Consider the following 22,493-nt stretch of genomic DNA (forward strand, 5'->3'; position numbering starts at 1 on the left):
CATGAAGGTGGATGTGTTGTGTTTACTGGTTGTGTTGTGTTAGGACTTTTTGTGGTCATTTTGAAATGTTTTGTAGTAATTTTGTGTGTCTCATCATTTTGTGTCTTTGTATGATAATTATCTGTCTCACTAACTCATTTTGTGTTTTTCTGTAGTCATTTTGTGCGTTTTTTGTGGTCATGTGTCTTTTGTGGTTTTCTATGTCTTGGTGCTCATTTTGTTTCTTTTTTGGTCATTTTCAGTCCGTTTTGTGGGCATTTTAGGTCTTTTTGTGGTAATTTTGTGCATTTTTGTGGTCATTTTGCACCCCTTGGTGGCCATTTTCAGTCTGTTTGTGGTAATTTTGAGTGTTTTTGTGGTCATTTTGCAACTCTTTTGTAGTTCTTTTGTGTCTCTCGTCATTTAGCATCTAATGATAGCTGTCTCACTGAGTCATTTTGTTTTTCTGTTGTCATTTTGTGTCATTTTTTTGTCATTTTGTGCGTTTTTGTGGTCATGTTGTGTCTTTGTGGGTGTTTTCTGTGTCTTTGTGCGTTGTTTCTTTTTTGGTCATTTTCAGACTGTTAATGTGAAGATGAACGCAGCACGAACACGGATGTCATTTTTACCCGACATTAACACTCAGTACAGGTAGATTACAGGTAGATTACAGGTAGATAACAGGTAAATTACAAGTAGATTACAGGTACATAGCAGGTAGATTACAGGTAGAATACAGGTAGATAACAGGTAAATTACAAGTAGATTACAGGTACATAGCAGGTAGATTACAGGTAGAATACAGGTAAAGTCAAGCTGCAGGACTCAGAAAACAGAAGTAACAGACTGAAAGCTTCAAAGATTCTCTTTATGAAGATGATCTACCTGTTTACTGGTACCTGCTGCCTGGTTTATGTATCAACGTCAGCATTTTATTAAGTCTTGTGTGTTTTATGTAAATAAGCAGTCAGAAAACAGAGAAACCTTATGTTTACGTTTATGTGTTTACCACAGGATGGAGCAGCAGAGGAAGTTTCTCCAAACTGAATCTTTACCAGATAATTCAGCTCATCTCTCCAGGAAAGAAATAGGCCTGTGAGTTCAGTGTCCGTGGTAACCGTGGTAACCAGGTGGACGTTTTTACCTGACATTAATGTTAAAGGTGGGGCAACTAGTCAGGACCCAGACCGACTGAGTTTGACAGGAAATAAATAAATTCAGTGCGAAGCAATGGAAAATAAACTACAGAACTACTTGTATTTGTGTTGGTCCAAATGTGGAGTAAATGTTTGTTTGAGTGAACCTCAGAGTTAGAATCAGTTCATAAATCCATCTGAGCAGCAGGAATGAAGGAGTCAGAAACAGAAGGTGAGGGCGCCCCCTACTGATATCATGGTAGATTAATACTGAATATTAGCACTTTTTTGTTTACAACATAGTTTCATATGTGTTCTGTTATAGTTTTGATTTCTTCAGTATTAATCTACAATGTAGACGTTTTATAATTACATTTAAAAATTATTTAATTTTAATTAAATTAATTAAATATTTTGATTATCTGTTGATTAGCAGCAGAGGCACATTTTTAAAGTTTAATGCAAAAAAAAATAAAAATAATGATTAAAAAAAATAAAAATTAAGTTGCTCCTGGTATTTCAAATGATTTTTTAAAAATGTTACGTACTTAATTTTTAAAATTATTATTATTCATGTGTTTTTACGATGCCAAACATTTAGTTTTTTTAAATTTTCAATACTTTTTGATTTTTGTTCATGTAATTGATTTTATAACAGTAATATTCAGGGTTTTTTTTAACTGTATATTTATATCTTAAAGCCAAACACAACAAATCTGAGTTTAGATTCAATAGTAAATGCAACATTATTATTATTTTCTGAAACTTAAATGTTTAATCTAAGTCTGAAGATTAGATTTTTCACCTTGCTGCTGTGTATTTAATGAGGAACAGGTCTAGTGAATCAGTTTTCAGTGTAAACACTCAGCACTCCTTTGTTTCTCTGCAGCTTCAGAAACAGTCCAAAGCAGAACATCTGTGTGCAGCTGCTGCAGGACGGCGACCACAGGTAGCTGAAGCTCTCATTTATCTTCACTTTTCACTGCAAGGTGATAAAACCGCAGCTGGAATAAATCGTCTCTTTCTGCCTCTCAGGTCGTTTTCGGAGCTCTTCCATCTGCTGGCTTGTGATCGGCGTCGCAGGGAGGCTGATCCAGCTGTGGGCCTTCAGACGCCCCCACTAGAGGAACAACTGGACAAGCTGGAGACCATGAAGCTGCATCTGAGCCGAGCGGAGCGGGCTGAACGGACCGGTACCTCACACACAAAGTTCCCCCACTGACCTCCTTAGAACCATCTGGTTCTCCATCTCCAGTAACTTTATTAATGATCAGAGTTCCACCTTCATACTGGGAATATTTCCAGAGTTCCAGGTCCTTGAAGTCCATAGAGGTGGGTCCAGATTTGTCACTTTTTAATGGACTTTTTCCATCATCTCTGAGCCTCAGAACTTCATCAGTCCAGCAGATAGAACCATGACATTTAGGAGGAGAAACACATGGTTCTGGTTCTGTTTCAGATTCTGATCCTGGTTCTGGTTCTGGTCCTGGTTCTCTGACTGTGTGTGTGCAGGTCTGTGGTCTTCAGCCTATGAGCAGCTCCTGCTGCTGGGTCGGTTCTTCTCGTCTCCTGAGGACGTCTGGCTGAGTCTGTACTTCTACCGGCGCTGTTCAGATGGAGAACGAGGCTTCAGACCGGCTGTGGAGGCTCAGGTCTGCCTGGCTGAGTTCCACCTGGAGGAAGGTGAGTCTCAGAGACGCTGGTGAATCTAAAACATGAACATAAAGGTAAAACATCTGTTCTCCTGCTGCAGGTGAGGTGGAGCAGGCGAGGCAGCAGGCGGAGCTGAGCCTCCAGCAGGTGGAGGACGGCTGGTTGGACTCGGACGGTCGGTCCCTGAAGCTTCGGACCCTTCGGGTTCTGTGGAGGATCTACAGCCGACTGGCCGACGCTCCTCTGGCTGCTGGAGATCACAGAGAGGCTCTGAAGCTGCTGCATGAAGGATACAGGATCGCCACCCAGAGTAGGAGGAACGGATACTGCTGCAGGAACACACACAAACACAAACATGGAGAACGTGTAGAGTAAAAACAGGAAACATTCAATCATAAAATCTTTAAAGTCCAACATGAAAACTTTCATAAAGTCAGTCGTCTCTCAGCAGTAGGTTTTATATGTTTATTTGCCTTTTCTCAGCTCATAAAGAAACACTGACTCAGAGTTTACTGTTTCACAGCTCTGTGGTCTCCTGCTGAGGTTTGAACTAAAAAGGCGTTTACCTGCATGCGGTGTCACGTTTCTGATGCAGGAAATTAAAAAGTATTGATCAGCGATGGCACAGTGTGATGATAAATGTCAAAATAAAACATTGCAGCAGTTTTTCTTGAGGTCAGGTTTAGTTTTCATTTATTTATGAAAGAGATTTCATGAGTACATCAATAGATAAAGAAACAGTTAACTGTGATAATAGTCCATGAGCCAAGTAGGTAAAACTGGGGCTGGTTCCACTTTGTGGGGCAAATTCTCATATGCATTTTTGTTAAGGACAATATCTCTAGTAAGTGTTCGAGAGAATGTAAAAGAATCTGAATCATGTGAAGCCACAGAAGACGAGATGTTTGGAATAAATTCTAATATTTATTATTGTGTGTTTCAGCTGAAGACAAACAGATAGAAGGAGAGGCAGCGTTTAAACTGGGGCTGACCTATCAGAGCGCAGGAGAGCACGACGCTGCCAAACAGGTAGACAGGAGCAACGAGTCAATTCTGGAAATATAAAGCTACAGCATGTCAGATTCTGCTCAGACTTCACTTCTTTGTTGTTTTTTCACTAAATTCAGTGGAAAATTTTGGCTGATTTAGAGACTTTCACGTGTTTTCAGACCTGAAAATCTTTATTTAGACCTCCGACAACAGACAGCTGACGGGTTTGGTGTTTTCATTCAGCTGGTTAGAAATAAAAAAGAGGTGTGATTATTTCCTGTTTGGTCATGAAATAATGTTTGTGCAGCTCTTCAGCTCTTGCATGCAGATTTATGGATCCCTGCAGGATTCAGACGGGCTGACGAAGGTCTACAAGGCCATGGCCAGGTCTCTACAGAGGTACACACTGATTTAGAACTTTTTATTTCAGGATATTTGGATCTTCAGATGCTTCAACCTTTATGAATCTGTCATTCTCACTGCAGATGTTTACTGTTTGTTCTGTTTCTGTTTACAGTGAAGGAAACATCAATGAAACCGTCCGATGTCTGGAGAAGTTGGTCGATATTTCTCGCAGCGACGGACTGCAGCACAATCTGGCCGAGAGCTTCCTGAGACTGGGAGACGTCTACTACAGCAGGGTACCGATCAATACGCTGATTAATAACAGTTAGACTGGTAGTTTTAGAAGTTAACAGCTGGAAAACATCTCAACATATGGCATCGTCTGCAAAATAGTAAAACTGTTATTCGAACCCTTTAAATGCAGCAGTGTGTTTACATATTATTGTTTTTAATGAAAAAAAAACACAAAAATGTAATATTTTTGCTATAATAAGCGCTCAGTGGATTTTTTGCATGATGACAGTCTAATTATCATCAGCACTTATTCTGAGGAATTATCATATTTTATGATGTCAGATATTTATGATAAAACTTACACCCAGGATCTTAAAAATAAAAATGTCCATGCCATAAAAACTGCCATGAACATATTATATAATTAATATTATTCTCTACTCCCACTGAGTAACTTTTTAAAAGTCGCCTCCTAACATTCAGTTCAGGATTTTAACCTTTCAACTGCCAGTTTAAAGGTTATTAATTATTAATTATTTCCTATGTACACTACCAGTCTAAAGTTTGGACACACCTTCTTGTTCAATGGTTTTTATTTCATTATTTTCTACATTATAGATTAATACTGAAGTCATCAAAACTATAAAAGAATACATATGGAATTATGGAGTAAACAAAACTGTTCATCTTCAGTATTAATCTACAAAGTAGAAAATAATACACATAAAAAGCACTGAATAAGAAGGTGTGTCCAAACTTTTGACTGGTAGTGTAATAAATAATTATAAGAACATTTTTTGATTAACATAGTCTGGGATATAAGTCATATTTGTGATCAGCAGTACGTTATAATTTCTGTATCTGTACATCTATACTTGTTAATCCAGCGTCTTTGAGTTTTTGGAAAAGCGCTTTATAAATAAAATTTATTATTATTATTATTATTATTATTATTATTATTATTATTATTATTATTATTATTATTATTATTATTATTAATCGTAGCTTTTTATTCCATTTAAATACAGAAAGTGAAAAAAAAAAAACATACAAAGCCTACATTTGTTCCATCAGCCAAATATGAAACCAGAAAAGCAGTCAGAGAGCGCAGTATTCCGCCAAGGCTGCTCAGTCTTTTTATCATTTCCAACAGATGAAATCTTTAATAAAAAATGACCTTGCGCTGAGCTCAGGTGTGTGTTCTGCATGTGTACGTTATGTAGGGATACTGAATCACGTGACCTAAATATGTAGCGGGTGGCGGGAATTGATGGGACTCAGAAACACCCCCACAATTTAATCAGTTGTTCCTTGAATCATTTCTTTAACCAATCTGTGGATCCAGACTAAAAGCTGCATCACTGCCAAAATCTAATCACTTGGTCCTTGTGTCATTTCTGACCTTCCCTGAAAATTTCATCCAAATCCGTTCTTCTGTTTTTGAGTAATGTTGCTAACAGACAGACAGACACACCAACGCCAATCGTGACATAACACCGCCACATTCATTGGTGGAGTTATGACATTTTTGAAGCCAAAACTCCAGAATAAAGGACGAAAGGCATGGAATGATTTCATGACGTAATGGTGGAGGGATTACAGCTGCAGTTATGATGTGTTTCAATGAGACTTTTGTTGTCTTTAAGGTCCTGAGTGTAACTTTTATCTGTACAAAGTGCGTTATTGATGCATTATATGAGCTGAGGTAGGTTAAAGTTTCAGATTCCCTTAAAAATCCACCCCTTTGCCATCTATCATTTGCACTGAAACAGCCAAGGGACGATGCAAAAATGTAAAATAAAACAGTTAAATGATAGATGAGGGTTAACTTACTGGCTTGGTAATTTCCCAGCATGTTTCTCTGCTTGTTTCTCTCCAGTGTGAGTATCAGAGAGCTGCTGAGAACTTTCTGCAGGCTTGTGAAGTTTACTGTAACGTTGGAGATGAAGCTCAGCGGCAGAAAGCTCAGGTACGTCTGGTAAACTTCGCCTAGAAGCTTAGGCACTGTTACAAACGTGGCTGTTTCTGTAGAATGTTTGTTCATTAAATCTGACAATGAACTGGAAGAGATGAAGAAGAAACATGAAGAAGCTTTTCCTGCTGATGTGAAGCATTGTTTCTGTCAGGGGAAGGTGGGCATGGCTCGCGCTCACTGCCTCATCAGAAAACACATCGTCCACCTTCAGACCGCTGCTACAACATCAGAACACCAGAACCTGAACTGTGAATCTGCAGACAGAACCTGACTGAAACTGTAAAAAACTAGAGTTAACTGACATTTATTTGATATTATTTCAGTCAAATTAGTCAAAGCAGACGTGTAAACCTGGATTTGTTCTTTTTAATGGATCTGTTCTAAGCTGAGTTTACCTTCACACAAGATCTTCTGACATATTAACTGTTCATTAAACATAATCTGCTCTGACTCTATGCTAAAAAACAAGTGAAGTCTGTTGTGTTTCGTGTGTATGTTGGTTTTTGTTTTCATGTTCCTCTCCTCTCTTTTTTTGTTCTCATAGTTTCTTTTCAGTGTGTCTGGGCGTGACTTGATTCTTTAAGGGCGTGGCTTGACTCGCTTGGGGTGTGGCATTTTTTTAGGGAGTTTTCATTTATTTACGTGAATAATTGTTTGATGTGCTTAGATTTAGGTTTTTTCACCCAATAATCTTTTCTTTATGTTTTGATTATTATTAATTATATATCATACCATTTTTAGTTTTTATTTCTGTCATTGGCGGGAAAATTGTTTGAATGTCGATGGCGGTGAGTTCTTGAATGTGTCTGAAAATTTTTTAAAACAATTCAAATGTATGTATTTATTGACAATTAGTTTTTTTTGCTGAGTACAAATACAAAAAAGGTCTAAATCTTAATATTTAAAAGAGTACGTTTGTATAATTAACAGCATTTTAGCTTTTTCACTGAAAGATTTAATTTTGTTGGGAAAATTTGCATAATTGTGAAATTTCTATAATATTTAAATTGGTTGCCAACGTTTTTTTCAAAAGTTTTACACAAATACAGCTATCATGGTTGATTATGGTAAATTATTTAAATGTATGTTTTTAATTACATTATGTTTATTGTGGTAAGTTAAAAAATATTGTCTTTAACTTAGCTTTATTTCCTTTAAAAATCACAGACTAATGATTTGTGCAATTTTTACGTGTTTTACGGTAATTCCAGTTAATATCTGCTGCTCTTCTCTTAGTGTATTTTATGTTTTACAGTAATTCCAGTTAAAATGTGCTGCACCTCTCTTATTGTGTTATATTTTACGTGTTTTACGATAATTCCAGTTCTCTTACTTTATTGTACTTTACGTGTTTTACGGTACTTAGAGTTAAAGTGTGCTGCGCCTCCCTTATTGTGTTATATTTTACGTGTTTTACGATAATTCCAGTTCTCTTATTTTATTGTATTTTACGTGTTTTACGGTACTTACAGTTAAAATGTGCTTCGCCTCTCCTCTGGTCTTTGCGGCTGCGTCATACACACGTGTCCGGCAGTAGCTCTGGCTGTTGTGTGTTTAGTGACAGAAAAAGCTCCGGAGAGGAAGAGGGAGCGGACTTGTGGAAAGTTGGCTCCGGCTGTGGAGACGGGAGGCCGGCGGGGAGCCCCAGAGCCCCGGCAGCTGAAACATGGGCCTCCTGGCGAGGCTGCGGAAGGAGTGGTTCATCATCGGGATCGTGCTGGTCATCCTGTCGGCCAAACTGCAGCCGAGCGTCGGAGTCAGAGGAGGTGAACCAGACTCAGAAGAGTTTTTATTTTACTCCTGATGTTTTAGGAAAACACTTCAGACTTTAAACTAATCTTTAGGAGTCACTTTAAACATCGCCGTGGTTATTTTTGACTAAATAGCATTTTAAATTTACTTAAACTACCAACTTTTACACTTAAATTATGGGTTTTTCCCCACGGAGAGTGTTAGAAAAGAGCGAAAAGTGAAACAAAAATGTTAAATTTCTGCTTCAATACGTGTCATTTCATGGATGTAATGTATGCCGAGGTAAAGTGAGTGCTGTTAGTGATGCTGCAGTATGAGTTGTTGGTCTGATGAATGAACGTGTTTGTCTGAAGGGAGAGTTGATGTTAAATTTGAGTTTTTTTGAACGGAGTTTAGTTCGTTCACACACAGCTCGTTCAGACTGGGGCCGCTGGGATTGACTGCACACTGGATCCAGGGTGTGTGTGTGTGTGTGTGTGTGTGTGTGTGTGTGTGTGTGTGTGTGTGTGTGTGTGTGTGTGTGTGTGTGTGTGTGTGTGTGTGTGTGTGTGTGTGTGTGTGTGTGTGTGTGTGTGTCCTCCATACCTGCTCACACTGTAGTGACACGTTGCATTCAGCAGTCATGTCAACACAAACCGCTCCGCGCTCCCGGTCAAAAGACAAAATATTACAAAAATGAGACACAAAACAACAAAAGCGAGAAACAAAATGACAAAAAATTAGACAAACGACATGAAACAAAACAAGAAAGAGATAAATAATGAGACAGAAAGTTGCAAAGTGATAAAAACAAGCCAAAAAAATGACAAAAACGAAACAAAAAGGCAAAAATATAGACAACACAAGCGAGACAAAAAAAACAAGAACAAAAATCTACTCAAAATGTATAAAGCAAAACACAAAATGACAAAAAGGAAACACAAAACGACAAAAACATGACACAAATGACAAAAGTCAGATAAAAAAAGACAAAAACAAGACAAAATATTACAAAAATAGACAAAACAACCAAAGCGAGAAACAAAATGACAAAAATATGAGGCAATCGACAAGAAACAAAATAAAAAAGAGACAAAAAATCGACAAACAACAAAAATGTGAACAAAAAAGACACAAAACAACAAAAACAAGTCAAAATATAACAAAAATGAGATAAAATGACAAAAGTGGGCAAATAAAATGACAAAAAGTGAGGCAAACGACACGAAACAAAGCAGAGAAGAGACAAAATATTACACAAAACCAGAAAAGAACAATCAGAAAATACAAAGAAATATTTTATTTTATCATGTTATTTCCTAATTAGTAGTTTAAATTAGTCAAATAGTTAGTGTATTATAGTATATAATGTTTTAGGGTCTTCACCTTAATATTTAAATTGTATAATAATACTACTACTACTACTACTACTACTACTACTACTACTACTACTACTAATAATAATAATAATAATAATAATAATAATAATAATAATAATTATTATTATTATTATTATTATTATTATTATTATTATTATTATTATTATTATTATTATTATTATTATTAATCATCATAATTAATTTCCATATTTTCATTAGTTGGGAGGATTTTAGGAATTATTAATATTTTAAGACCTTCAAATTAATGCGTAATTTCTATCCTATATAATATTTTTAGAATATTAATGTATTAAATGAGTCCATTTCTATAATCAAGGTGTGTTTTGTGCCTGAGGCAGCGCCACCTGTTGGAGAGTTCAGAGATAAAACCAGTTTATCACTGTTAAGGTATTGATTGCTGCTGGTTTATCTGATAAGCTGCTGTTTAATCCTCCAGGCTTCACGTCTTATCACCTGATCAGATAAACTGCTGAGCTACTGTTGGCGCGCTGCCTTCAGCTGCTGCTGGGAAATCCTGCTTCAGCAGCAGAAGTTCCTGTCTGGTGGTTTTAGTCTTTGATTTTAGACTCTGTTCCTTTATTATATGTAGTTATAACGACTGTAATTCTATTTTCATCGTCATCTGGCTTGTTCGGTTCATCTTGGTTTCAAATTTATTGTTTTGTTTACACATTTTTTATGCGTTTTATCTCAATTTCTTAGTTTAATTCCAGGAAGCCCCCACTTTGGGTTTTTCAGCTATTCATTTCTTCATTTTCAGATAGAAATATGTTAACAAGAAACATCACGCTCCAAAATGTGTTTCTTTTGTCTCGTAATTGTCCTTAATGACTTGAAATGTGCCTTAAAATTCTGCAAAAATGATTCAAAAACGTTCAAAATTAAACCAACAATAGGCTCAAAATGATTCAAAAATGTCCAGAATTTGTCCTAGAATGACCTAAAATTGTTCAAAAATTGCTCCACATCAGCTCAAAATTGGTCAAAGTGTCATTCGCAGTGTTCATAGTCTAGATGTTGGTGTTCATAGAGGTCTAAATGTTGGTGTTCATAGAGGTCTAAATGTTGGTGTTCATAGAGGTCTAAATGTTGGTGTTCATAGAGGTCTAAATGTTGGTGTTCATAGAGGTCTAAATGTTGGTGTTCATAGAGGTCTAGATGTTGGTGTTCATAGAGGTCTAGATGTTGGTGTTCATAGAGGTCTAGATGTTGGTGTTCATAGAGGTCTAGATGTTGGTGTTCATAGAGGTCTAGATGTTGGTGTTCATAGAGGTCTAGATGTTCATAGAGGTCTAGATGTTGGTGTTCATAGAGGTCTAGATGTTGGTGTTCATAGAGGTCTAGATGTTCATAGAGGTCTAGATGTTGGTGTTCATAGAGGTCTAGATGTTCATAGAGGTCTAGATGTTGGTGTTCATAGAGGTCTAGATGTTCATAGAGGTCTAGATGTTGGTGTTCATAGAGGTCTAGATGTTCATAGAGGTCTAGATGTTGGTGTTCATAGAGGTCTAGATGTTGGTGTTCATAGAGGTCGCATCAGTCTGTTGCCATGGTTGCAGGTGTAAATAATGCTCTCCTCTGTCTGTCAGGTCCATTGAGGCCGGAGATCACCGTGGCCTACGTGGCCGTCTCTCTGATCTTCTTCAACAGCGGCCTGTCGCTGAAGACGGAGGTAAGAAACAGGCTGCGCTGCGTTCAGGTGCTGCAGGAAACCAGACTGACTGTTTTTGTCTCTAGGAGCTGACCAGCGCTCTGCTTCATGTCCGCCTCCACCTCTTTGTTCAGTCCTTCACACTCGTCTTCTTCCCGCTGGCCGTCTGGATGCTGCTCAGAGTCCTTGAACTCACCGCCATCGACCAGTGGCTGCTCAGAGGGTAGGAGTGTGTGAATGCCGTTCTTTATTCTGGTCCCTGAAGGCAGCGTTCTGTACAAACGCAGAGACCACATTCAGGTTTCTGCAGACAACACTACGCTTTTATAACAACTTTGAAATTATGGAAACAACAAGTTTACGAAATGTTGTTCATAAATTAATGGAATATTTTGCAGTTTCACTCATAATGAAAATATTTAAATTTATTAGTTTCAGGTCATCTGTGTCATAAATTGTGCCCCATTTTTAGTAATTTTGAACATTTTTTTTTAGTCATTTCACAGTTTTTTTTGTCATTTTGGACAAGAACGGAATGATTTATTTATTTTTTTGGTGTTTTTGACATGTTAGACACATTTTGAGTAATTTTGGATAAATTTGGACAAAAGTTTGGTCAGCTTGGACAGAGATTGGGTCATTTTGGACAAATCTTGAGTCATTTTGGACAAATTTGGTTGAGGAAAAACTTAGAATGATTTTCCAATATGTACATTTTCTTTAAGACTCCTCTTAGTGAGTCATTTTATAGAACTTTTTGATCATTTTGTACACGTGTAGTCATTTTGGACACTTTTTGTCATTTTAGAGATGCTTTTTGTTATATTGGACAAGAATGGAATCATTTTGGACAAATTTGGAGTCATTTTTTGAGATGTTTTTGTCATGTTCAACAAATTTTGAGTAATTTTGGACAAATTTGTCATAAATTGTGTCCAGTTTTGCCCCTATTGTGATTTTTCCTGCTTTGTTTGTTGATTTCTGTTTGAAATGCAAATTAGTCCTGAACAAATGCAGAGTTCTGCACCTGCAGGGATGAAAAAACACATCCGAGTTCTGATAAAAACTGTATCCAGATCAGTTTTACATCCACTCCAGGTGTCACAATCTAAAGAATCAAGCTGGTTTTTGTCCATTTTCTCTATAATCAACTTTAAACATCAGTATTATGAGATGTATCACAGTTTGAACAGTAAAACTGAGTCATAGAAACCATCACTGGTTCCCTGGATGTGTTTCTGTTTTCTGGTAGTTGGTCAGAACAAGTTCTAGACAATGAAGGAGCATTTTTACACACAGAAGATACCAGGATCATCTGATAGGTTTCAAATGCACTTTTAAAAGTTTCCTCCTGTGTTTCTCTTGTTTGTGACCGATGGAGTGGATGTAAAACTGATCCGGTGTCAGTTTCTACCAGAACTCAGATGTGTTTTTCCTCTTAAATGTCATGTGTCTATCTGCTTGACGGATGAAGTGATGAGGCTCAGAAATGATGGAAAAAGTCAATTTTTAATGGACTTTTTCCATCATTTCTGAGCCTCATCACTTCATCTGGACCCACCTCTATGAACTTTAAGGACCTGAAACTCTGAAAACATTCCTAGTATGAAGTAAAATTTTGCTGCATGAAATAAAGTTACTGTCGATGAAGAACCAGCTGATTCCCCTCACCTCTTCATCCTCCTCTTCCTCCTGTTGTCCTGGTTGCCTAGGTTACAGACGGTGAGCTGTATGCCTCCTCCGGTTTCCTCTGCTGTGATTCTCACCAAGGCTGTCGGAGGCAACGAGGTAAAAAACAAAAAACAAACACGAAAACACACACCATGAATTGTCCTCCAGTGTTTGACTACAGCAACCGGCACAGTGTTGTTGTTGTTACCATGGTGACCGACTGTATGTATGTGTGGGTGTATTTTCAGGCTGCGGCCATCTTCAACTCGGCGTTCGGCAGCTTCCTGGGGATCGTAGTGACTCCAGTGCTGCTGCTGCTGTTCGTAAGTCTGTCTTTAACGTGTACGAGTTTAGCCACAAGTTCTGAGTCTGATCTGGTGTTTCACTAAATGTTCATTCACATCCTGAACCCCAAAAACACACCAGTGGATTTAAAATCACATTTCTGTAGAAATTCATCAAAACATCAACATTTATCATCCAGAAACTGTAATAAAAAAAAAATTTAAAAAAAGACACAATGACAAAAACGAGACACAAAATGACAAAAACGAGACACAAAACGACAAAAACAAGACACAAAACGACAAAATGTCATCAACAGGTCATGCTAACGTGTTGGACACATGTTCCTTGTATAATAAATATTATTTAAAATATTATGGAGATTAAAAAAATATTACAGTCATTCAGAATCAGGAGGGAAGAAGGTTCTGGTTTTTACAGGATCTACTGCAGACAGTTATTTGGAGAATCTTTCAAAGGTTTATGTCACATATGATGAGTTTAAGGACCATCAGAAAGGTGAAAATCCAACGATTATTCTCTGTTTTTGCAGTATCTGATGGATAAATGCTGCAGGTTTGGTTATAATTCAGATTTTGATTTTGTCTCCTCCTGCAGCTGGGTTCGTCCTCCTCGGTTCCGTTCTCCTCCATCTTCTCCCAGCTCTTCATGACCGTGGTGGTTCCTCTGGTTCTGGGTCAGGTGAGTCCTTCGTCCCTCTCGGTCCGTTCTGCTCTCCTGATGGCCATCGGGTCACCTGCTGTGGTTCTGGTTCCAGGTGTGCCGTGGGTTCCTCAGGGAGCTCCTGGAGCGACGGAAGCCTCCGTTCGGCGCCGTCAGCAGCTGCGTCCTGCTCATGATCATCTACACGACCTTCTGCGACACCTTCAGCAACCCCAACATCGAGCTGGACCCCACCAGCCTGCTGCTGGTCATCCTCATCAGTCAGTGAGACTCAGTTTAAAGTGAAAGAATAGAGTAGATGCACTGCAAGGCAAAAGTTTTCACTGTTCTTTCTACACTGTAGATACAAACTGAAGACAACACAAATATGAATGAACACATCTGGAATTATGTAGCAAACAAACACCAACATGTTTTATATTTTAGATTCTTTGCTTTGATTCCTGCTTTGTCTCCTGAAATGGTTTCACTTCTCAGGTGTTCCTTGTCAAGGTTCATTTGTGGAATTTCTACCTTCTTCATGGGGTTGGGACCATCAGTTGTGTTGTTCAGAAGTCAGGTTGGTCCACAGTTGACAGCCCTATTTGACAACTGTTAGAATCCATATTATGGTAAGAACCAATCAGCTAAGAGAACGGACAGTCCATTATTACTTTAAGAACTGAAGGTCAGTCAGTCCGGAAAAGTTCAAAAACTTTGAAAGAATCTTCAAGGAACCATCTAGGAACTACTCAGAAACCTATGAAGAACCATCAAGGAACTAGCCAGGAATCTATGAAGAACCATCTAGGAACTACCCAGGAACCTATGAAGAACCATCTGGGAACTACCTAGAAATCTACCAGGAACCATCTAGGAGCTACCCAGGAACCTACGAAGAACCATCAAGGAACTAGCCAGGAATCTATGAAGAACCATCTAGGAACTACCCAGGAACCTATGAAGAACCATCTAGGAACTACCTAGAAATTTACCAGGAACCATCTAGGAACTACCCAGGAACCTACAAGGACTTTGAATGTTTCCCCAAATGACACTAAAAATTTCTGCTGTGGGTGAAGTTTGATTATGAGGATTTTATTTGATCGTTTCTCGTTTCTCTCTGCAGTTTTCTCCATTCAGATCAGCTTCATGCTGCTCACCTTTGCCTTTTCTACCAGGTGAGTCTCCTCCTTATCTTCATTTTAGACATTTTACACACTTCTGTCTGTGTTTAAATCCAGCTGAGATGAGAAATCAGTCGAATGTGTTATTCAACCGTCTAGTTTGCCGTTTTGTGTTGAGTGAAAGCTGCCAAATACTTCAATGATTAACCAACTGAAACGAGAGAATTGAATCCAGTTTGTTTCCTTTTCAGGTTTAAACCAAACAAAGTGCTGCATCAGACAAAAATATGAGCAAACAGCCAGACAGGATACAGATTTAAATCAAAATCAGTTTGCAAATATAACTTAAAAAATACACTACCATTCAAAAGTCTGAACGTTAGTGTATTTCACTTAGAAATGTTCTTATTTTTGAAAGAAAAACATTTTTTTTAATGAAGATAACATTAAATGAATGATAAATCCAGATTAGACATTGTTATTGTGGTAAATGACTATTCTAGGTGGAAACAGCTGATTTTTAATGGAATATCTCCATAGAGGTACAGAGGAACATTTCCAGCAACCATCACTCCTGTGTTCTAATGCTACATTGTGTTAGCTAATGGTGTTGAAAGGCTCATTGATGATTAGAAAACCCTTGTGCAGTTGTGTTAGCACATGGATAAAAGTGTGAGTTTTCATGAAAACATGGAATTATCTGGATGAACCCAAACTTTTGAATGGTAGTGTACATAAAATGCTAAAACAAGTCAAAAATGAATATAAAAGACTCAAAAATGAAGACTTAAAGTGACCAAAAGCTACTTAAAACCTGTTGTTTCTTCTAAAGAGGAACAGCTGATGATGTTCTAAAGCAGCAGAAACAGAAAACCTAAATGTGTGTGTAGACATTAAAGCTCATTAATCACTGATTGTTTGGTTCTGCAGGTCGGGTTCTGGGTTCAGTCCGGCCGATACCGTTGCCATCATGTTCTGTTCAACACACAAGTCGCTCACTCTGGGTACGAAAACCTCACAAAAACACGGATAGTACACACAGAAATACTTTATTTTGTGGGAGTAAAATCATAGTCTGGTTAATCTCCATCACTGATAATGCTGAAATGTGTCTCTGTGTGTGTGTTTCTTCAGGAATCCCGATGCTGAAGATTGTGTTTGAAGGCTACGAGCATCTGTCTCTGATCTCCGTTCCTCTGCTCATCTACCATCCAGCTCAGATCCTGCTGGGATCCATCCTGGTGCCGAGTATCAGAGGATGGATGACCAGCAGACACAAGGTACACAACATCTACAGTATCTACACAACATCTGGATAACCTGGTACACAACCTCTACGCAACTTCTACACAACATCTAGAAAACATCTACACAACAACTAAACATCATCTACACAATCTCTACCCCCTGCTGTCTCTAACCCGCTAACTAACAGTCCTGGTTTCTCCTACAGTCTGTTCTGTTGTTGAGGTGAATCCTGTTCTTCTGAGTGAGTAGAAACCCGCTGAACTCTGGATTCATTATCTTTAAATTAATTAATCTTCATTAATTAATGAATTAATTAATTGGTTTTTTTCAGTCAGATCAGTTGACAGTGAGTCAGAGTCTGCCCTCTGGTCCTGATTTTATCTAAATAATTCAAAGTGTTCAGTATAAAGTGATTGAAAACAGACATAAATAACGTGAAATAATTCATAAATTTATTAAATCGCTTCTTGACAAGTTATTAAATCATTTTCTTATTTTATACCAAATGTGTTCAAGTTAAATTTGACCAAACATGTTTGATGTTTAACTACATATTCATGACTTTCTTCTATCCAAAAGATTAGTTTTATCCTGAAATTTTTACTTTTAATCTCACAATTTAGATTTGAGTCAATATTTTTTTTCCTCATAATTTTGTTTAATCTTGGCTAGTACCACAAAAATGCAACTTTTCCTGAAAATATTTTTATCTCTGGTTTTTGACTTAATTTTATAATTTCGATTTAGTAAATTAAAATTAGACTTTTTTATCTCCAGAGTGTTATTTTTATTTTCAGATTATGACATGTTATGACATATTTCTGACTCTTTGATGTCTTAACTAATATAAACATTTTATCTAGATCATATTAATTTTTTTATAGTTTCCATATTTGTTTCATGTCCAGTTTTACTTAAATCAAACGAATTAATTAACCGGTTAGTGTAGGAATAAGAATAATTTAACATTTTATTGTAATTACCAGTTCACAGACTTTATGAAATTATTTCACATTTGTTTCAGTTGATTTAACTGATTTATTTTCTACTGAACACAGCTTGCAGATGAACCAGTCTGAATCTGCTTTGTTTTAATGAGTTCTGAGTGCAGCAGCGCCTCCTGCTGGCAGGGTGCTGAATTATTGGTGGTGGGATTCTCATTTTTATCTCATTAAAGGTTTTAAAAAGCAGCTTCACTTCGTTACTAAAGAGCAATTAACCCTCTGAACCCTGAGACAGTTTCTGGGTGATTTCTGCTTGTTTTTCCTCACAGTGTTTTCACTTTTTTTATCCCTGTTTCCTCTGAAAACTCGGAATTTTTACCACCTGACTGCTGATCACAGCTGACTCAGTCCTGGCTTCACCAATGTCCTGAGGAGTGCAGAATTTTTTAATTTTTACAGAATCTTGTTCGAACAAATGACTTATTTTTTGACAATTTTTTAAATAAAGCAAGTAGAATGCAGTGATATTGATGAAATATCTAGAATTTAAGCTCAGATTTGGTTAATTTTACGAATAGAACCAACATTTCACATCTAATAGACTCAAGTTGTGCAATATTCAACTGCCACTCATATTATATACATATATTACTGCTGCTACTACAGTTGTGTTTTCATAATGTTTATAGAGTTTTACAGAGTTTCATAATCTTTTATAGTGTATATTGTTGGTCCTCAGGGAGTGGCTGTTTAAATCTTGTTGAACGTTGTGTTATGACAATCAAGGCTTTCTGTTCTATTTCTATTCTATTAATTTTGTAGATTAATTTCCTTTATTTTTAGGATGCCTTTTAACCCTCCTGTTGTCCTTATTTACGGCCACCAAAAAATATTGCTTCCTGGTCTGAAAAAAATCCCAAAATTCAGCAAAAAGATTCCCCAAATTTCTGAAAATTTGCAAAACCTTCAGGAAGAAAATTCCAATAATTCCTGAAAAGTTTTCCTTAAAAGTTTTAGCTTAAAAAATCCCTCAAATGTGGCAAGAAAATTTTTGTAAATATTTTCAAAAAATGACTAAAAATCTTCCAAAAAATCCTAAAAATATCTAGTCATTCCATATATATTAGTAAAACTTCTGATATTTTCTTTAAGAACATTCACATAAAAATCAACCAAAATCCAGCGAAATTTTTTTTGTGTGAATGTTCTTAAGAAACATTTTTAACATTTGTTTTTTTTCCACCAAAAAATGTTCAAAAATTTCCCAAAAATGTTGAAAATTTGGACATCAGAAGTTTCACTGTGAAAATCTATATTTTTTCCACATTTTCAAACTTTAAAATGGGTCATTTTGACCCACAGGACAACATGAGGGTTAAGCACAGCGGCTGGTTTTAGGGTTCAGATGGTGAAATGCTGCAACTGGAAGAGTTTCTGTTTAGATCCTCAAAGCGAAATAATCCCAGAATTCCATGTTTAAATGTCCAGTTGTTTTCCTGATGGTGACGGGGGATTTAATCGCCAGACTTCATTTAAAAAATCCCACATTTAATCGTAGAATCATGGTTTTTGCCCTCTCTGACTCTGTGTGTTTCTGTTGTTTGTCCAGGCGGTGAAGCTGTCAGCTCTTCAGCCCGTCTGACATTGAAGAATCGAAGCTTTGACGTTGCTGTGAAACCTTTCGGACTGTGGCGGAGGGATACGTTAGTGCCTTATTACAACCAATCAACACAGACCTCAGCGCAGTGGAGGGGACGAAGCTCGCCTCCATATTTCTGCGCTAAAGAAAAACTCGTATATCCACATTTTATATTTGAAAGAAGCACATATTTTATTTTTATATGGAATAATCCACGAATTCCTACAAAATGAGGATGGCTGTGTTTTTCTGTTTGGGTTTGAGAATCTGTTACTGGGAGTTCTGGGACCATCGTCTTATTTTTCTACTCTCAGCTCACTGTTACTGCCAGAAAATGATGTTTGTTACCTTATCGTGTGTTACTCGCTGTATTGTCTGACATTAATATACAGTATAATAAGAGCTGTTTGGGTTTGTGACCTCCTGAAATAACTCATGTGTCTGTAGAAAGAGTCCTGTGGTGAGGAGACGGTGAACTGATGCTCTGTCCGACATGTCAACAGCATGAAGGTGGAGGTAGGAAGTCTGATCTAACCAAGTCTCTGGTCCAGAAGGACTTTTTTTTTTTTAACTTGGACCAAGAAGGAGTGCAGAAAAAGCAAATCTTCAGTGAAATCAGGCTCTAAATGTACGTTAATATGCAGACAATACTCTATTATACATAGCTAACATGTTCCACAAACCAAAGTCCAGGTTAAAGATGTTCAGAGTTTACAGAAAAAACTGATCTGTTAGAACCAGCTGGAACCAGATTACCGTATTCAGACACGGGACAGTGAATGCATCATCATCAGAACCAAATGTGCATCTCTATGTAGACGATACTCTGTCCTCAGTAAGTTGTGAAATCTCTTTGTTCCGCCAATCAAAATCTGGTTTAAAGACATGGATGTTCTGATTTTACAGAAAAAATCTGATCTATGGGAACCAGCTGGAACCAGATTACCGTATTGAGAGGCAGGACAGTGAATGCATCATCATCAGAACCAAATGTACAACTCTATGTAGACGATACTCTGTTCTCAGTAAGTTATGAAGTTTCTTTGTTTCACCAACCAAAGTCCGGTTTCAAGATGTGGACGTTCTGTAAACATGATCTGACTGGATTTCACAGAAACAATTTGATCTGCTGGAACCCTTTTGAAGTTGTGCAACCAGATTACCGTATTCAGAAGCCTGAAAATGAATGCATCCTCACTAGAACCCATCAGATGTGGAGCTGCATTGGACTGTTATTATCCCGACCAGAAGCACAGTGTTTCCTCTACGGACCAAACTGACATTAATAAGGGCAGGACTTTGCTCAGGGGCACCCAGGCAGCAACTCTGTATGTTGTTTCTTCTTTCACTACCAGCCTTATATTCTCTGGTGTTTCTGATTCTGGGCGCCTTCATTGACAGTTAGAGGACTCTGGTAGTCGACTCAGCTGATTGTGTTTCAGTTGTAGCAGGAGATGACCTTAGTTCGGACAGATTCCTGAACAACCACTGCTAGTTGTAGCGCTGCTGGCTGAATTAGTTAAGATGAAGTCCAACCTGTGAACCACCTGGTTACTCAGGCGGGTTAATTAGTTTGTTGACCTGCTCTCAACGTACTTTGGTTGCCCTCCAGCATTAATCCATTACTTTATGTGTCAGGAGGAACAGATTACCTGTAACACCCTCGTGTGTTTACAGCTTTGGACTGGTCCAACCTGATGGAGGCTGTTAGGTCTGATTTATTTAACGTTTACTGAGCGTTTACTGGTGTCGACTCCAAACTAACTCAGACAGACGGTTTATGACAACTCAACAAACAACATGACCATTTTTCATTTGCTTCAAACTTTCTTTTCATCATTAACTCTGGATATTTACAATTCTACTATTTCATTTAGCTTTTATCCCAAGCAACGTACATCTGAGAGTAGAAGTACTATTTAAAATGGTGTCTGTGAAAAAACATGCCCATTTAAAAACAAACAACAGTATTTTCTTAGATATATTTGTAGAACTATTTTAAATATCTACTAATATTTTAGTTTTTGTGGCACAGCTTGTTAAACTTCCTCAATCAGTTATAAAAGTTCAACAAAATACCTCAAGTATTTCACATTACAAGTATTCTATATGTTTAGTTTTATATTATGCAGTTACATGTGGTTCAAAAAATATCATGAGTTGACTTCTGTGTTATCAAGATGACTTCATTTTTTTAATATTCCGAGACTATTTGATCTATTTGTCCAATATTACAGATTCTAACTCAATGTTACGATAAGAAATAACAAAGAAAATTTCATGTTTTTATCTTTAAAAGTTCCTCAGATGTTGTTCAAACAGCCTCAATTTCAATGTGTGAAAAAAACCTGTTAAAAATCAGCTGATAGATATTTCTTTTTTTTAAACAATCGTCTCTAAAAGTGCTTGATATATCAATCTACAATTTCCCAATTATCTTTATAAATATCCAGAGTTAATGTCAACAAGTGAATCAGTGTTTCCCAAAGTCCAACATGATAAATGTCTTGTTTTGTTAAAGTTATTCAGAAGTCTGACTCACTCTCTGAGGACATTTTAAACTCTGGAGTTTGATAATTGCACTTTTTTAAAATTGATTTCAGCCGCAGTGGAAACACGTTGTGACTAAGTTGCTGTGGTGAACTGCTTAGCAGACAGTGCATTGTTTTAACACTCAAGTCCAATATTCACTCTTTTAGCTCATATTTTGGTCTCCACCTCCTTCCAACATCATTCACTGTTTGCATTCTAACCAAGTCTGTGGTCCATAAGGGCATTTTTAACTTGGACCAATAAGGACTGCAGAAAACTCAAGTCTTCAGTGACATCAGGTTCTAAATGTACGTCTATATGCAGATGATACTCTATTATACATAGCTAACATGTTCCACAAACCAAAGTCCAGTTTAAAGACGATGTTCTGATCTTACTAGAAAAATCTGATCTGTGGGAACCAGCTGGAACCAGATTACCGTATTCAGAAGCAGGACAGTGAATGCATCATCATCAGAACCAAATGTATATCTCTATGTAGACGATACTCTGTTCTCAGTAAGTTAGGAAGTTTCTTTGTTCTGCCAACCAAAGTCCGGTTTAAAGACATGGATGTCTTTCCCTCCTGAGGGAAATATTGGCTCTTTAGCTGCTAAATACTCCACTATGCTCAACAGCTTATTGGATATATGCACTAATTAAATTTTATATATATCAATAAAACAAATATTTACACACTGTTTTCATAAAAGTAGCATTAAAAAACAAACTAAAAGCGGCATCTTGATCTCAAATTCAAACATGTAAAGTTGCAGAAACATCAGTTTAACTTGACTGTTAACACACTTTTGGAGGCACTGAATCAACATTTAGTGTTTTACTTACTTTACTGTTACCCAGACTTGCCATTACCATGATACTTCTTAACTTGCTCGTCCTGCCAGGTGCAAATATTCAGCTTTACGAACATTATTCTTCAACAACTTGTAACTGAACTTTGTCACCGTGTCTGATCGATGAGTGAAGGTTTATCTCCGAGCTTCACAGAAACAAACCTCATCAGATTGTTCACCTTTCTGACTTCCTGAGTCTGTTACTGTGGAATGTTTTGGAGCCTTTACAGCTTATATGTCTTTATATTGGTCGTCCAGGTAACGGTCGAGTTTACAGTCTTGACCTGTTTACAGTGTGATTGTTTTACCTGAACTTTCTGTTGGGAACAAAGGCAGCGTGTCGATGTGTGGGTCTGTTCTTGTGCTTGCTGATTAAAAAATACGAGGAAATGAACACCGAAAATTCTTTTTCTTTTTTCTGCAGCACACTGCCACC

General features: G+C 37.3%; 2 protein-coding genes across 7 annotated transcripts in view; both read left to right on the forward strand.

Annotated features, from left to right (window-relative positions):
• The window catches only part of ttc29 (tetratricopeptide repeat domain 29), a 19,409-nt gene extending 11,401 nt beyond the window's left edge, over positions 1-8,008 (forward strand). For 4 of the 6 annotated variants that reach the window (XM_055007505.1, XM_035958540.2, XM_035958536.2 and 1 more), the window contains 10 exons: positions 994-1,074; positions 2,005-2,064; positions 2,151-2,308; positions 2,628-2,798; positions 2,869-3,078; positions 3,712-3,797; positions 4,066-4,157; positions 4,276-4,399; positions 6,217-6,306; positions 6,464-6,780. In XM_055007505.1, coding sequence (XP_054863480.1) covers positions 995-1,074; positions 2,005-2,064; positions 2,151-2,308; positions 2,628-2,798; positions 2,869-3,078; positions 3,712-3,797; positions 4,066-4,157; positions 4,276-4,399; positions 6,217-6,306; positions 6,464-6,583 — 1,191 coding nt within the window. In that variant the 5' untranslated portion in view covers position 994 and the 3' untranslated portion in view covers positions 6,584-6,780. Of the gene's footprint in view, positions 1-993; positions 1,075-2,004; positions 2,065-2,150; positions 2,309-2,627; positions 2,799-2,868; positions 3,079-3,711; positions 3,798-4,065; positions 4,158-4,275; positions 4,400-6,216; positions 6,307-6,463; positions 6,781-7,849 lie in introns of those variants that run through there. The other 2 variants (XM_055007508.1, XM_055007507.1) reach the window with 2 other exon arrangements.
• On the forward strand, positions 7,939-22,451 carry slc10a7 (solute carrier family 10 member 7). Its single transcript, XM_023292749.3, has 11 exons — positions 7,939-8,078; positions 11,033-11,115; positions 11,181-11,317; positions 12,807-12,882; positions 13,014-13,088; positions 13,669-13,752; positions 13,829-13,994; positions 14,843-14,894; positions 15,771-15,844; positions 15,975-16,120; positions 18,642-22,451. Exons 1-11 carry the CDS (start codon positions 7,979-7,981, stop codon positions 18,672-18,674), a joined length of 1,026 nt encoding a protein of 341 aa, XP_023148517.1. The 5' UTR covers positions 7,939-7,978; the 3' UTR covers positions 18,675-22,451.
• The last annotated feature ends 42 nt before the right edge of the window (positions 22,452-22,493 follow it).

This window comes from Amphiprion ocellaris, chromosome 23, assembly GCF_022539595.1.
Source record: "Amphiprion ocellaris isolate individual 3 ecotype Okinawa chromosome 23, ASM2253959v1, whole genome shotgun sequence".
Classification (NCBI taxonomy): domain Eukaryota; kingdom Metazoa; phylum Chordata; class Actinopteri; family Pomacentridae; genus Amphiprion; species Amphiprion ocellaris.

Excerpts from the sequence above, each read along its gene's own strand:
- slc10a7 (XM_023292749.3), top strand. The coding sequence starts at position 7,979 with ATGGGCCTCCTGGCGAGGCTGCGGAAGGAGTGGTTCATCATCGGGATC. Across the intron at positions 12,883-13,013 it reads AGGCTGTCGGAGGCAACGAG|GCTGCGGCCATCTTCAACTC; the intron begins GTAAAAAACAAA and ends GTGTATTTTCAG. Across the intron at positions 13,089-13,668 it reads CAGTGCTGCTGCTGCTGTTC|CTGGGTTCGTCCTCCTCGGT; the intron begins GTAAGTCTGTCT and ends CTCCTCCTGCAG.